The sequence below is a fragment of the Hemitrygon akajei genome, chromosome 19, assembly GCF_048418815.1.
Source record: "Hemitrygon akajei chromosome 19, sHemAka1.3, whole genome shotgun sequence".
In the NCBI taxonomy this organism is placed as follows: Eukaryota; Metazoa; Chordata; class Chondrichthyes; order Myliobatiformes; family Dasyatidae; genus Hemitrygon; species Hemitrygon akajei.
In genome coordinates this window covers 9,371,484-9,386,771 of record NC_133142.1, presented here as the reverse complement: position 1 = coordinate 9,386,771, position 15,288 = coordinate 9,371,484, and the positions used below count along the sequence as shown (strand labels likewise).

General features: G+C 39.8%; 1 protein-coding gene across 1 annotated transcript in view; it reads right to left on the bottom strand.

Annotated features, from left to right (window-relative positions):
* Positions 1-15,288, bottom strand: part of LOC140741730 (rab GDP dissociation inhibitor alpha) — a 58,025-nt gene that overhangs the window by 17,526 nt on the left and 25,211 nt on the right. The window contains exons 4-7 of the mRNA XM_073072049.1: positions 13,351-13,485; positions 9,078-9,276; positions 6,022-6,153; positions 4,769-4,868 (exon numbers count right to left, since the gene is read on the bottom strand). Of these exons, the coding sequence (XP_072928150.1) occupies positions 4,769-4,868; positions 6,022-6,153; positions 9,078-9,276; positions 13,351-13,485 (566 nt within the window). The remainder of the gene's footprint in view (positions 1-4,768; positions 4,869-6,021; positions 6,154-9,077; positions 9,277-13,350; positions 13,486-15,288) is intronic.

The following is a 15,288-nucleotide window of genomic DNA, read 5'->3' as shown; positions in this document are numbered from 1 at the left end:
TTATATATTGGGTTTGACTTCTCTTGTTAACCACAGTTGTGTCATCTTTCCTTTAGAATACTTCTTCCTCTTTGGCATGTATATATCCTATGCCTTCCGAATTGCTTCCAGAAATTCCAGCCATTGCTGCTATGCTGTCATCCCTGCTAGTGTTCTTTTCCAATCAATTCTGGCCAACTCCTCTCTCATCCCTCTGTAATTCTCTTTACTCCACTATATTACTGATTCATCTGACTTTAGCTTCTCCTACTCAAATTTCAAGGTGAATTCAATCATATTATGATCACTTGCCCCCAAGTGTTCTTTTACTGTAAGGTCTCTAAGCAATTCTGGTTTATTGCACAACATGTAATCCAGAATAGTTGATCCTCTAGTGGGCTCAACCACGAGCTGCTCCAAACAAAAACAAACTCTAATAGGCACTCTCAAAATTCCCCATCCTGGAATCCTGGGAACTGATTTTCCCAATCTAACTGCATATTGAAGTCCCCCATGACTGTTGTAACAATGCCTTTTTGCCATGCATTTTCTATATCACTGGTAACAGTCTAGTGCAGGGCACACCCACCCTGTTCTGTTGTAGCTCAACTGAGTTGTCAGAGTATCACAACCATTTTCCACTGTACAGCATCACAGTCATAATCAATGAGTCAAATCAGATATGGCAGAGCTGGAAATTGATAGTTCATAACAGTTAACACAAGGGCTTTACTTCAAGTGGGTCGAAACAACTTGGATATTTTGTCGTCCAAATTTCCTTTAATACAGTGAACAACAGCTAGCTCTTCTGCCTACTATTGATTCTCTAGATGCCTTAAAATCAATTCATTGTTTATCTCACTACCATAAGATGATCACTTTGCAATGATTTGGGCCAACACCGATGTCAACCATACTGCCTATCCTATTTGCCTGTATTATCCCAATACACCCTTCTTATCCAAGTACCTATCCAAACACCGTTAACATTGCAACTATATGTGCCTCAATCACCTCCTCTGAGGCTGCACATTTCAGATATGTATTATCTCTTTGTGTGGGAAAACTCACCCCTCAGGTCTCCTCTAAACTTCTCCTGTCTTGTGCTAAAACTGTGCCCTCTAGTTACCGCATGCTCAGTTAGGTCATCCTATGATTAAACAATCCTGGAGACCTACCATTTAATTAAGTCTTATCAATCTCCTTGCTTACATATTTTTCTGACAGTCTCAGAGAACTTCACAGATCATTAACCATCCTTGTTTGCTGCAATCTCCAAATGTTGGCTCCAATTCAAAGTCTATTCTTCTGCTTTGTGATGGTTGACTTAACCCTCTGACTACCACAGAACTAAACAGCATTTTACATGGAATTGTCTTACACAACAGTATTTAGCCCTTTATTATCTCACCATACATGAACTATCTTGAGACATGACAGAATAATCACACTCTGCTAAAGCACAGGTGCATTAATTCCAAAGTACTTATAACACAGAAACACATCCTTGATTAAACCTGAGTTACTTTAAACATTTTTGCTCCAAACAAGCTCCCTTCCACCATACTTTGTTGAATCCTTTCCCCCTTCTGTAAATAAGCCCTTTTAAAAATGAACTCTCCATACGGCAAGGAACAGACAATTCAGTCTACCTCTATATTAATCCCATCTTCCAGCACTTGGCCCATAGCTTTCCATACCAAGGCAATTCAAGTGCTTGTCTAGACACTTAAACACTGTCAGTGACTGTTTCCACCACTGTCTCAGATAATGCACTCTTAGGGCTAATTACTCACTACACACTACTTTGGTGCTGTTATCCACAAACTTACTAAACATGTTGATAATATGCTTAGTGGAATAAAATTCCCCTCAAATCTCCTCTAAACCTCTTCCTCTCACCCCAAATCTATGCCCTCCAATTTTATTCACCACTGTTAGGAAGAAAGGTTTCCTGCAGTTTACCCCATCAACACCCTTCAGATATTTTATGCATCTCTATCATGTCTCCTCTTCCTTAACCTCCGCTGATAACTGAAATGCTCCATCACATTACTTAAATTCTTTTCACTGAGTTAATAGTGACATGGTAACTAAGTTTGTAGATAACACCAAAATCAATTGTGTAGCCAAGGTGGTTATCCAAAACTTCAACAGGGTCTAGATGAACAGCTGAAAGAGACCAAGGAATGGTAGCGACACAAAATGCTGGTGGAACACAGCAGGCCAGGTAGCATCTATAAGGAGAAGCACTGTCAGGACTAACTGAAAGGAAAGATAGCAAGAGATTTGAAAGTAGGAGGGGGAGGGGAAAATGCAAAATGATAGAAGACCGGAGGGGGTGGGGTGAAGCTGAGAACCAGAAAGGTGATTGGCAAAAGGGATACAGAGCCGGAGAAGGGAAAGGATCATGGGACGGGAGGCCTAGGGGGAAAGAAAGGGGGAGGGGAGCACCAGAGAGAGACGGAGAACAGGCAGAGTGATGGGCAGAGAGAGAGAAAAAAACAAACAACTAAATATATCAGGGATGGGGTAAGAAGGGGAGGAGGGGCATTAACAGAAGGTAGAGAAGTCAATGTTCATGCCATCAGGTTGGAGGCTACCCAGCCGGTATATAAGGTGTTGTTCCTCCAACCTAAGTGTGGCTTCATCTTGACAGTAGAGGAGGCCATGGATAGACATATCAGAATGGGAATGGGACGTGGAATTAAAATGTGTGGCCACTGGGAGATCCTGCTTTCTCTGGCGGACCGAGCGTAGGTGTTCAGCGAAACTGTCTCCCAGTCTGCGTCGGGTCTCACCAATATATAAAAGGCCACACCAGGAGCACCGGACGCAGTATACCACACCAGCCGACTCACAGGTGAAGTGTCACCTCACCTGGAAGGACTGTCTGGGGCCCTGAATGGTGGTGAGGGAGGAAGTGCAAGGGCAGGTGTAGCACTTGTTCTGTTTACAAGGATAAGTGCCAGGAGGGAGATCGGTGGGAAGGGATGGGGGGGGGGGGGGGGAGCGAATGGACAAGGGAGTCGCGTAAAGCAGAAGTGGGGGGGGGGGGGGGGGGAGGGAGAGATGTGCTTGGTAGTGGGATCCCGTTGGAGGCAAGTGAGAGGTATAGTATTTTGGCAAGTTAAACCAAGCCAAGGCATAGACAATGAGTATCAGGGCGTGAAGAGTGTTGTAGAACAGACAGAGCAAGAGGAATAGATAGAGGAATAGGTACACGTGGACAGGGTAGTGAAGGTGAATTTAGCCAGTTGCCATTATTGGTCAGGGCAATGACTTTAGGAGATGGGATGTCATGTTACATTTGCATGAGTCATTGGCAATACCACACTTGGGGTATTGTGTGCAATCTGATTGTCAAGCTATAGAATCTTATTAAGCTGGAAACAGTGCAAAGGTTCATGATGATCTTACTGAAAGCTTGAGTTACAAAGAGGGTGGACAGGCTTGGACTTTTTGTCCCAGTGTAGGTGCAGTAGTGTAGGAGGCTGAGAAGGTATATAAAAATCATGTGGCTATATAGATAAGCTGGATGGTCTTAAGTCTTTTTCCAGGGCCAGGTGTGTCTTAAACCTGGGGCATAGATTTAAGGTGAGAGGGGGAAAATTTATTAAGGACCAGAGGGGAAACTTTATCCACACAGAGGATTGTAGGTATATGAAATGAGTTGCCAGAGGAAGTTGTAAAGGTGGTTACAATTACAATGTTTAAATGGTATTTAGATAAGTACATGGTCAGAAAAAGCTCAGAGATGTGGGCCAAATAATGGCAAATGAAACCAGCTTGGACAGATATCTTGATTGACATAAATAAGTTGGACCAAAAAGCTTGTTTCCATGCTGTATAACTTCAGGACATTGGGGTTCTGGCCACAAAATCTTACCATCCATTCCCTATTAGTTTCTGGTGCAGGTGGAGCACTCCTTATCAGAAATCCTTGGAGTCAAAAGAGGTTTGAATTTGGGATGTTGAAATACTTGTATCTATCATCTTGGGGATAGGACCCAAGTCTAAATATAAAATCCATTTACATTACATATACAACTTGTACATATACCCATGAAGGTAAATTTATATAGTATTAGTCGTAATTTTGTGCATGAAACAACATATACATTGAACCGTCAGAAAGGTCAACTTGGCCGCCCAGATGGACAGACTTTAGCTGTCTGGCATAGCCATCATTCCCAACTCTGAATTTACATGCTGCCAGTAGTAGACTTTGTCTTATACTTGTTCATTACACACATGTACTGATACAGCTATAGAGCATGACAGATTTTCATCAGTGAAGATCTTGGCAAAGCTCAATGAATTTCTCTGGTGCTTAGAGATCAGCAGATGCTTTATCACCACAAATACTCAAAATTATTGCTGTCTTTTCATAAATTTCTGCAGCCAGCCTGCTGATTATTCACAATTATCTTTAATTTTCAGATTGCCTCGACAGATCTTAGCTTGTTTCATGATCAGCATACCATGAAGCAGCACCTGTTCATTCCGATGCTGACGAATGCACTATTTCAATACACAATACAAATCCCCATTTTTCACCTTATGTAGTGTTTTTCTATTTTTCATTAACTTCTGCTCATTACATATGGGAAGAGACTTCTCAGAACCGTCCGTAGCAAGCAGAGACCTGCACATGCCTGGGAACCTTCCCAATGCCTTGTAGGATTTTCCCTTTGTGACATGTCAGTGCTTAAAAAAAATTGGATTTCAGAGGTTTTTGGAATTTCAAGTAAGGGGTGTGCAACCTTTATAACCTATTAACACTTACCTCCCCTTCAGACTTAACACCAACAACACGGCCCTTTTCAAACACAATTTCATCCACTGGTTTGTTGAGCATATAAGTACCCCCATAGATGGCACTCAGTCTGTTTAAACAAAATGTGAAACAAAGATACGTCACAATTAAATCTTCTGAAACAAACCTGTCGATAACAGAACATCTATTCATCTCAAGCTTTATAGTGAGACTACTAGATGATAGAATGATACTTGCCACCATCACACAATGCTGAACTAAGTGACTTACAATTGTAGATTAACAACATGATAATTCCCAGGTTATGTTATCTGTACAGCACTTTGTGCAAGTAGGTTTAGCAGTATTGATCTAGCTGGTCCCATACACAGCTCAAACAGGAGCTATATATCTGGCCATTATAAAGGTATTGAATGAACCACACACAAAATGCTAGAGGACCTCGGCAGGTCAGGCAGTACCTATAGAGAGGAATAAAGAGTTGACAATATGGGCTGAAACCCTCCATTAGCACTCTGCTTCCTATATTTTAACTCATACATATCACACTCATCCAGTGACCCTTTGTCGACTCTTTATTCCTCTCCATAGATGTGCCTTACTGCTGAGTTCCTCCAGCACTGAGAGAGATTCTGGATTTCCAGCATCCGCAGAATCTTCTGTATTACTGAATGAGCCAACAGGATGGATGCTAAAAATATCGTTTTATAGTGGAAGAATAGACGCTAAACTGGAAGTTGTACTCGTGATGAATTATTGTAACTCTCTATTATTGCATATTCAAATGCTTTAAAATGTTTGCCAAAACAGACCTAGGATGTAATGCCAGAAATCTAACACACAAATTTAAAGCAAAAAGTAAAATTATATTCTCATGTTAGATTTGTTTGTGGCTCCAATACATAGAGATCAAGGGGAGCTGCTGATTTCAGATCAACACATGCATTTTGGGGGGAATCAGCATCTCTGGAGGGGAATAAACAATTGATGTTTCAGAGATGCATTTCAGGCTGAGACCCTTTGTGTCGACTGTTTATTTCCCCTCCATAGTTGCTACCTGACCTGCTGAGTTCCTCCAGCATTTTGCTTGTGTTGCTTAAGATGGCCAGCATCTGTAGAATCTTGTGTTCATGATTTGCTGCTCTGGGTCCATCTACTGGTAAAAGTGTGCAGCTGCAAGTATTTCTGTGGCAGCGACATCCACACAAGGAGTGCACCACACAAATAGCATACTCAGTACAGTTCACAGGCGCTTTGTTTACCTAGCAAAGCCTTGAGGCAACTCTCCAAGTCCATAGAGCGGATAGAGGTAAGGACTCTTGCTATATCGAGCCAATGATTCGCTATACAACTTAATTCGATTGATCGTATCCAGGCATGGTTGATCCAAGTAACTGAGAACAAAGGAGGAACAAAGTCAAACAACTTCAGTGTAAAATTAAAGCATTTTTAAAAAATTAAAGCCATTTATTTCATTGTTAAATTAATGGTCAAATGCAAATATTTGAAGCACCAAAGACTAAGGATTTTGTCATCACATTATAATCAATTCAGTTCCCATTAGTCTTTAAGTGGGTGAAGAAAAACTCACTTCACTAAAAAAGACCATTAGTTGTCATAAAGAATTCATTAAAAAGAAACTCATTCTTTTCAACAAGGACATTTCATCCAACACATGATTTTGAGAGAGATTAACTGAGCAGATTCTGAGACGATCCTACTTGGAGAGTTTTAATCAGGGACCTATGATGGAAATACAAGGGATCACCCATTTAGGACTGTTATATACCTCTAGGGTTCATTTTTTCTGTGGACTGTCACTTTAAGATGCCAGGAGTATGAGACTGACTTTTGGACACTGCTTAAGCTGGGGAGGGGGAGGGGGAATCTCATGTCTTGTTAAATGTATTCTTCCATGTGTGCTGTGGATCCTCTCACAGCATTTTGAATTGGTAGACAAATCCTTCATTTCGACGCTTTATCCAGTGTTGCAGTGAACAAGTCAACGATACCTCCAGTACATCCCAAGGAAGTTCAACTCAACAAGTTGTCCTAACCATCTTGACATTCAAGTTCATAATTCTCCACATTTAAAAGTGGACCGTACCACATTAATACCCCAGAGTAGTTATTGTTACAGCTCAATGATGTAAAGCATTTAAATGAAAGTATGGTCCAGGCAAAAGTCACTTTGATGTTATTATCCTGATGATTCACAACTACTTATAGGCTTTCAAAATCTTCCTTGGCCCAAGCGTTGAAGTATTTTGAAAAATGAAGGGAAGAGCAGTCACAAGAGGATGAAGTTGTATCTGTCTGCAGCTTCAATGTAAATGCAAAAAAAACCCACACTTGATTTAATGTCATTGGCAATTCTGACAATTAGTAATGACTACCACACTCAAGCATGTTCATTATTGCATTGGAGCGTCTGCCAACTTATTCAGTGATAGAAACTAAATGATAGAAAGATCACGGTGATACTGCCAACTCTCCAGAATTATTGACTCCAATTCCCTTCCCTTATCCTTAGTGCATACTCATGCAAACCTATTTTAAAGGCTAGCATCCTATCTTTATGTAAAGCACCCATTATTCAAATAACTTTGGAAAGGCTTAAAAAAAACAACACTAATCTGACATGTGTGGAATCAACATATAATCCCTTCCCACAAATTGTAAAACCATTATTAAGCCACTCTTTAAGTAACACTTCAATGCTCATTTGATGTTAAAAATGACAAATATCTGATTAATCGACTGAAGTAACCACCATTAACACAAGAGGGCGTACTCACATTACTATACTGTGAAAGCAAAGGTTTTAGTCTTTGGTTGAAATAATCCCCAACTACCAAACCATGTCCTGACTCTCAGCTTCCTTACCAAGTTTGTATCTGTTTCAACATTTCATGAACCAAAGTGATGAATCTCAATGTAGCAACTTAATAACTACCATAAATTTTGACAATTTCAAAAAGTGTGGTAGAAATAGCTAAAACTAGTGTATGATGGGATACTTGACCGCTCAGGAGTGGCTGGACTTAAAGACTGCTGATGTAAGTCGAGAATAACCTTGAATGATAAGTGTAGCAGCAGGAATTAAATAAACAGGATATTAAGCTCCTGGAATCACCAGGGAGGATGTGTCTGGGGATAAACCATGAGTCCTGATAACAGGGAACAAAGGACTACAGTCGGCCCTCCTTATCCACAGATTCCACATGCATGGATTCAACCAACCGCGGATCAGGAAAACCCGGAAGTGCTCTTCCAGCACTCGTTGTTTGAGCATGTACAAACTATTTTTTCTTGTCATTATTCCCTAAACAATACAGTATAACAACTATTTACATAGCATTTACATTGTATTAGGTATTATAAGTAATCTAGAGATGACTTAAAAGTACAGGCAGTCCCCGGGTTATGAATGAGTTCCGTTCCTGAGTCCGTCTTTAAGTCGGATTTGAAGTCCGAACAGGTACATCCAGTATTATTTAGCGTCAGTTAGTCAAACGTTTTTCTTAGTATACAGTACATATTTTACCTTTCTATGCATATAAAACACTTAAGAAACATATGTATTTCAATAATTAAACCACTGCATTGCTTAGTAATAATTGTAGCTTTCATTGGGGCAGGGCCTTTTGCATGCTCTATTAAAATTGTTCCGATCGTTGACTGACTGTAGCCTAACACTTTTCCAATGACCGATGGCATTTCACCTCTTTCCAATTGCTTTATTACTTCCACCTTATTTTCAACTGTGATTGTGATTATTTTCATGAACAGAAACACCGCGGATTCAGAGCTGCGCCAGGTCCTAATGTCCACCGCACTGAACATGTTAAGTCCAGGGTTCCGCTGAGTCCTAAAGACCACTGCACTCATTCAGGTTAAAAAAGAGACTTGAGCATCCACGTTTTTTGGTATCAGCGGGGAGGTCTCAGAATCAATCCCCCGCGGATAAGGAGGGCCGACTGTATTAGACTCGTGCTCAAGAGATAACTGACATCTTTTAAAAGATTGATCATATACTGACCATGGGGTGCTAAACAAAGTTATGAAAAGTTGTTTGTCTTACTGTCCAAATACAACCCAAAAATCAGAGCTCTGGTGGCAGTGGAGACTGCTGCAGAGTCTCCAAGATATCATGTTCATACACTCAGAAGACAAAGCTCAAGGTTGCTCTGCTATTTAGTTAGTATTTCCATGACAAATAGACTAAGCTGTCTTCTTTAGAGGCAAGGGCAAAAGGGAATTCCAAATAATTACATTTGCTTAAAACAAGTTAAATATAACGACAAGAGTAACGCACTCATCTGTTCTGTAAAGAGCCAGTGCATGTCCAGTGAAGTCAATGACATCTTGCCCAAGGTCAAACTTCTTGTAGACTTCTCGCATTGTGGTCTTTTTGGGCTCAATGCCTTGGTAAGTTTTAGGGTCATTCTCGTCAAAGCCAACAATAAATAACAAGAGTTTTCGGAAACGGCGTTTTTCAAACATCCCCATGAGATCTTAAGAGAAAAGGGGAAAAAATGTCTGATTATTTATTGGTACATTATGCACTGTTCAATCATCCTGTTCTCTGCTCCCTCCCAAATCAGTTCATCAGGTTCTTAATGGATCAGTGAAGGACAGTGAGATAGCAAAAGGAAAAAAATATAGATTTCAGACAGAGAATTAATCTTTTTGTTCTCAAAGCTAGAATGGAACCAAGGTAAAAGGCACAGATTCTGCCCCAATTCTCAGTCACCTTTATCTGTGACATAACCTTTTAACTTCAACATTAATTTTACTATGTGCCACTCAGGAAAGTAATCTGAAGTGAAGTACAATTTCAGAAAGTCATAAATTATTTCAGAAATAAATTACAACTTCACAAAAGTATGAGATTTATTAATGGACCAAAAGTAAGCTGACAAATATCTCATTTATCCCAAGGGCAAAATGATAAAATCATGTTAAATTGGCCTTCATGTTCAGATTCCTTGTTCAATTCTCTCCACAGAGACACTTTCATGGCTCCTCCATTCAGTTATCAAAACGAGATAAAAAATCAAGGTTGACATTATCTTCACATGTCTTTCCTCCTATTTCACAAGAGTCCCAAACTCCAGAATCATGACTTTCACTCAACTTCCACTACGTTAAATAAAACAATAATGAAAATGGCAATATTGTCAGTAACCTAAGCATAACACCCCTGCAACAGAAGACTCAAAGTCACAGTAATACAGCAAGAAGCATACCCTACAGCCCACCAAGCCTAGAACCACCATCAAATTTTTGATCTGAAATTCTTAAATCTTCATTGGACATTGGTGAAGTGTGAAGACTGGGAGAATATCAAATGTGGCTTCTTTATTCTTTTGACACATGGATAATAGAAAAATTGAGGGGAACGTGGAAGGGAAGGGTTAGATTGATCTTATTGAGTGAACTTGGCCTTTTCTCCTTGGAGCGACAGAGGATGAGAGGTGATCTGATAGAGGTGTATAAGATGATGGGAGGCATTGATCGTGTGGATAGTCAGAGGCTTTTTCCTCTGAAATGGCTTTCACGAGACGGCACAGCTTTAAGGTGCTTGGAAGTAGGTACAGAGGAAATGTCAGGGCAGGTTGTTGGTGTTTAATTTTTTTTTAAATGCAGAGAGTGATGAGTGTGTGGAATGAGCTGTCAGCGATGGTGGCAGAGGTGGATATGATAGGGTCTTTTAAGAGACTCCTGGATAGGTACATGAAGCTTAGAAAAATAGAGGACTATGGGTAACCCTAGATAATTTCTAAAGTAAGTACATGTTCGGCACAGCATTGTGGGCCAAAGGGCCTGTATTGTGCTGTAGTTTTTCTATGTTTCCATATTTCTAAAAGGTTGGCACAACTTCGTGGCCAAATGACCTGTATTGTAATGTTCTATATTCTATTCAATTAGGGTAGCACAGATATGCCAAATTTTAAATCAGCGGTGTTTAAGTTTTTGGAAAAAGTACACATCAACATTTTACACAACAATAACTTGGGAATGAATGTACAAGTTTGCAACTGATGTTACTGTAGATAACAAGTACAGTTAAAGCTTCAGCTTGACATCATCAGCTGGAGAGTTGGTTGGATTAAGAGAAAACAGAATGTAATCCCAACAAGTGTGAGGTGATGTAAACAAGGGAAGAGCCATAGGGAATGAAAATAAAGTGGGGAACCTCGGAATAGAAATCCACAGGATCCCTTAAAATACAAGAGGATAAGGCAAAGCATATGGAGTGCCTGTCTTCACTCTCCTTGGCATAGAAGACAATAACCTGGATGTCAAATTACAGTGTAAAACTGGTAGTCATACTATTGGGAGGATGGGTTACAAAGGGAAGTCTGGATAGACTTTCTACCGTGAGTAAGCCAAGGGATGACTGATAGAAGTATATAAATAGATAGAAATAAACTTTTCTGCCCATGGTGAGGGTATAGGTGTAAGGGGAAGTACCTGTAGAGAAGATTTGAGTGGGAATTTATTCTCACAAAGGACAATAATGGAGTCTGGAATGCATTGAATAAGTGATGGAGACAGATACTCTCACAGCATTTGATCAAAATCAAGACAAGCCCTTGAATTTCGAAGACACAGAAGAGTATAGACCCAATGTGATTAAATGGGATTTGAGTAGACAATTAGAAAAGGCAGGATGGACACCATGGGCAAGTTTCTGTGTTGTACAATTCTGACTGAACTTCTGACACACCCGATCGATTTACGCTTATAAAGGCAAGGATTTATACAGGACAGACAAATGGCTTTGTCGGTGGGAGATCAGTCTGGCTAGTTTGATCGAGTTTTACAAAGAAGTACATGCATGTCCAAGTGGATAAAAGTGCACAGGATCTCAAGTCCTGGGGTGGACAAGGAAGCACGTGAGCAATGTAGTTCTCATAGCTGGCGGGGATGACTATTTTTTTTTAAAATGCTGCCATAATTTACTGAATTATTTGGACATTTTCCATGTGGTTCGGCTGATGGAATTGTGACTTGGAGTGGTGGAATGAGGGATGACTTCAAATGGGAAAATTAAAAAAAAAACACAATAAATTGACAACAACGATAAAAGAAAGAACAGTACAGCACAGAACAGGCTTTTCACCCCTAATATTTTGTCCTTTCAATTAATTAGTAATCAAATGGCCAACTAAACTAATCCCTTCTGCCAACGCAATGTCCATCTCCTTCCATTTTTCTCACATTCATGTGCCTATCCAAATATTTCTTAAAAGTCCCAAATCTAAACACCTCTACCACTAACCCAGGCAGCGTATTCCAGGCACCCGTGTTTTTAAAAAAAACTTGCCCTTGACTTCTCTGAATTTACCCCCCCTCACCTTAGATGCATGTGATCTAGCTTGAGACATTTCAACCCTGAGGGAAAAAAAAAACACTAGTCTGTCTACTCTATCTATGCCTATCATAATCTTCTAAACCTCAATCAGATCTCCCCTCAGCCTCCACATTCCAGAGATAAACAACCTAAGTTTGTCAAATCTCTTGTTGTGCCCCAAAGTCCAGGCAGCATCCTGGCAAACCTCTTTGGCATCCTCTCCAAAGCCCATCCTTCCTTTAATGGGGGTGACCGGAACTGTATGCAATACTCCACATTCAGCATAACTAGAGTTTTATAAAGCAGCAACATAACTTCCTGACTTTTGAACTCAATGCCGCAACTACTAAAATCAACTTCCAAAAGGAAGTAAGTTTTATTCTTGAAAGCAAGGAGCCAAAATAAAGTCAAAACAACACCTAATGGTAGACAGCAAATTATGTGCATAACTTTTATTCCCGAGTGTTGTTGATGATGAACGAGGAGGATTTGAGCAAGTGCACAATGCCGTTGATGAACTACCACAACAACAGTTATATATTAAGTATCTGATGTTTTTGAAATAACCAGATACTTAATATAAATAATCCCATCCAGAGAATCACACTCTTTTCCAAGTAGAAAAATCAGGTATTCCACTATTCTCAAGGCAAGTAACCAATGCTTCAAAACGAAAAATTAAAATCAAACCACATTTCTAGCAATTCAAAGGATTAGCTTTATGTCACATGTACATTGAAAAATGCAGCAAAATGCTTTGCTTGTATCAACACCTAACGCAGCCCAAAAGACATGCTAGGAGCATCTTGCCAAGAGTCGCCATGCTTCCAGTGCCAACATAGCATGCCTATAGCATTCAATGCAATTACACAGCATGCAATTCAAAACACTCATAGCAATAATATTAAGGTTTCTCCTCCCAGTGGTACAGAAATCTGAGTGCTGAGTGAACTGAAGTGCTTTTATTGACTGTGTGCCTGTGACACTGCTTTCTTTGCTTGGTGCCATGATCTACTCACTGGCAGCCTCCCCACCACCATCTAGTTAAGACTGCCAAGAATGAGGTTTCATTGCATCTCAGTTTAAATAGATTGAGGGGACACTACAGCTTGAACAACTTCACTGAGAGTTATCAACTTTAATTTGAGGAAAAAAAAACCTTCAAATGCAAACTCTATACAAGGAGAAATTTAAAAAAAAATAAATACAATTAGGTGTTTTTACTCACCAGTAGCTAAAGCTTCGGTCTCAGTAGAAGGGACTTTGTGTATTTTCCCCAGTTTGTATACAAAACTTCCTTCTACCACCTTAAAGTCTAAGTAACGGGTGACTTCTGTGTAAAGCAGCATCTTAACAAGTTGTCCTGAAAAAAAAAGCACCAGCGGCTTTGTAGAAAATGCAAGATTGCCTGGCACCACACTGAAAATACAAGTCAGTTCCATCGTGAAATGCACTCAAACATCACAATTTCAAAATGCCTTTGTGGGTTTTAGTGAGGATCCGGGAAATTAACATAGTCCACTTTCTTACAAGCATTACTTCGGTACTAAACAATGATAACTGAAAATAATCATAACAAACAAAGGGTGTCTTTTCATTATCCTTTCAGCTCAATAAGCTATCCACTATGAAATGTCAGTGACCCGAAACGCAAATTCAGTTTTTCCTTTGCCAGAGTATTTCTAATATTTTCTGGTTTTACAGCAGGTTCTAGTACCTGTAATTTGCTTTCAAACAATTGTAACCACCGTTAATTCCTTCAATAGGCCAAGCAGCAACTATGAGAATTTCCCCAAGGACTCTGGTTCCTTCTTGATTCCCAATGACTTACAGCTACGTTGAATGGCAAATTACTCCTTAAAGTGGCTGTTGCAAAAAAAATAAGGGCAAGTTGATGGGCATCTGAGTGAATACATTCTAGTGCAAGAGGGAAATTGGGTGGGTGGGGTGGTATGAGAATGTGACTTTCTAAATTGCACTTCTGGGAGCCAGCATAAGCTAATCAGCTTCCTTCTGTCTCGTAACAAATAAGGACATCAGGGAGGAGGGAGCTACTAGTTAGGCTTTATATTTGACAAGAGGTGCATTTTTATATGTACAGTTCCTCCCTAGGTTACTACAGCCCGCATACACAAATAAGCAACTGGGAAAATAGCAGGATGGATTTGCCAGCTGCGGTAGGATTGCTGGCATCTGTGGGAACTTGATTTGTGTCTGTATTTCCGACTTGCAAAATGTCCAGGTTACTAACAATTCACAGCAACAGAATCCTGCTGTAGTCTGGGGAGGACCTGTGAAAGGAAATCTGTTAATAATTTGTGGTTTATACTGGGTGGCTCATCAAGAGTGGCATAGTAGTATGGTACAATACTTTCCTGTACCAGCAAACAGGTTCAATTCCCACCGCTGCCTGCAAGGAGTTTATGTGTTCTCCCCCGTGATCCTATGGGTTTCCTCTTACAGTCTAAAGACTTTTGGTAGGTGAATTGTTCATTGTAAACTGTCCCGTGATTAAGCTAAAATTAATTAGGGGGATTGCCAGACAGTGTGGCTTGAAGGACAGGGTGCCTATTCTGCACTGTATTGCAATAAATAAACAAACAAACAAACAAGAAAGCTACCATTTTAATACAACAAAGCTAGAGGCAACATTGAATCAAAAGGAAGTGCCTTTCAGAAATTACCACTCCAAAGTAACGGGTAATCACCAACTAAAATTAGAGACAAGGCATTCATTGCAACTTTCAAAAACAAAATAGTGAGAATAAACTAAGAGCTGCCAGTGATGATGAATGACATGTATTTATCTTAAAATTCTGGATCTGGGATCTCTTTACAACATCCTTATCATACACATCAAGTGACATTGAGTAACACAAATGCTAGAAGAATTCAGCAATGATTATGAATATCACAGCCAGATATATCCGATAAAATTTAAAATGAATGGGAGAAGGAACTTCAACTTTCTTTACCTTTAGAGAAAAGGGAAAAAAAATTCAATTAATTAATTTTTCTTCTATGTGTGTTAGACATACATTGATTCAATTTAAAGTAGTACATAGGGCTCATATGTCTAAAGATAAATTAGCTCATTTTTACTCACATAAAAATCTGATTTGTGATAGATGTCATTCTGAGGTAGCCTCTCTGACTCATATGTTTT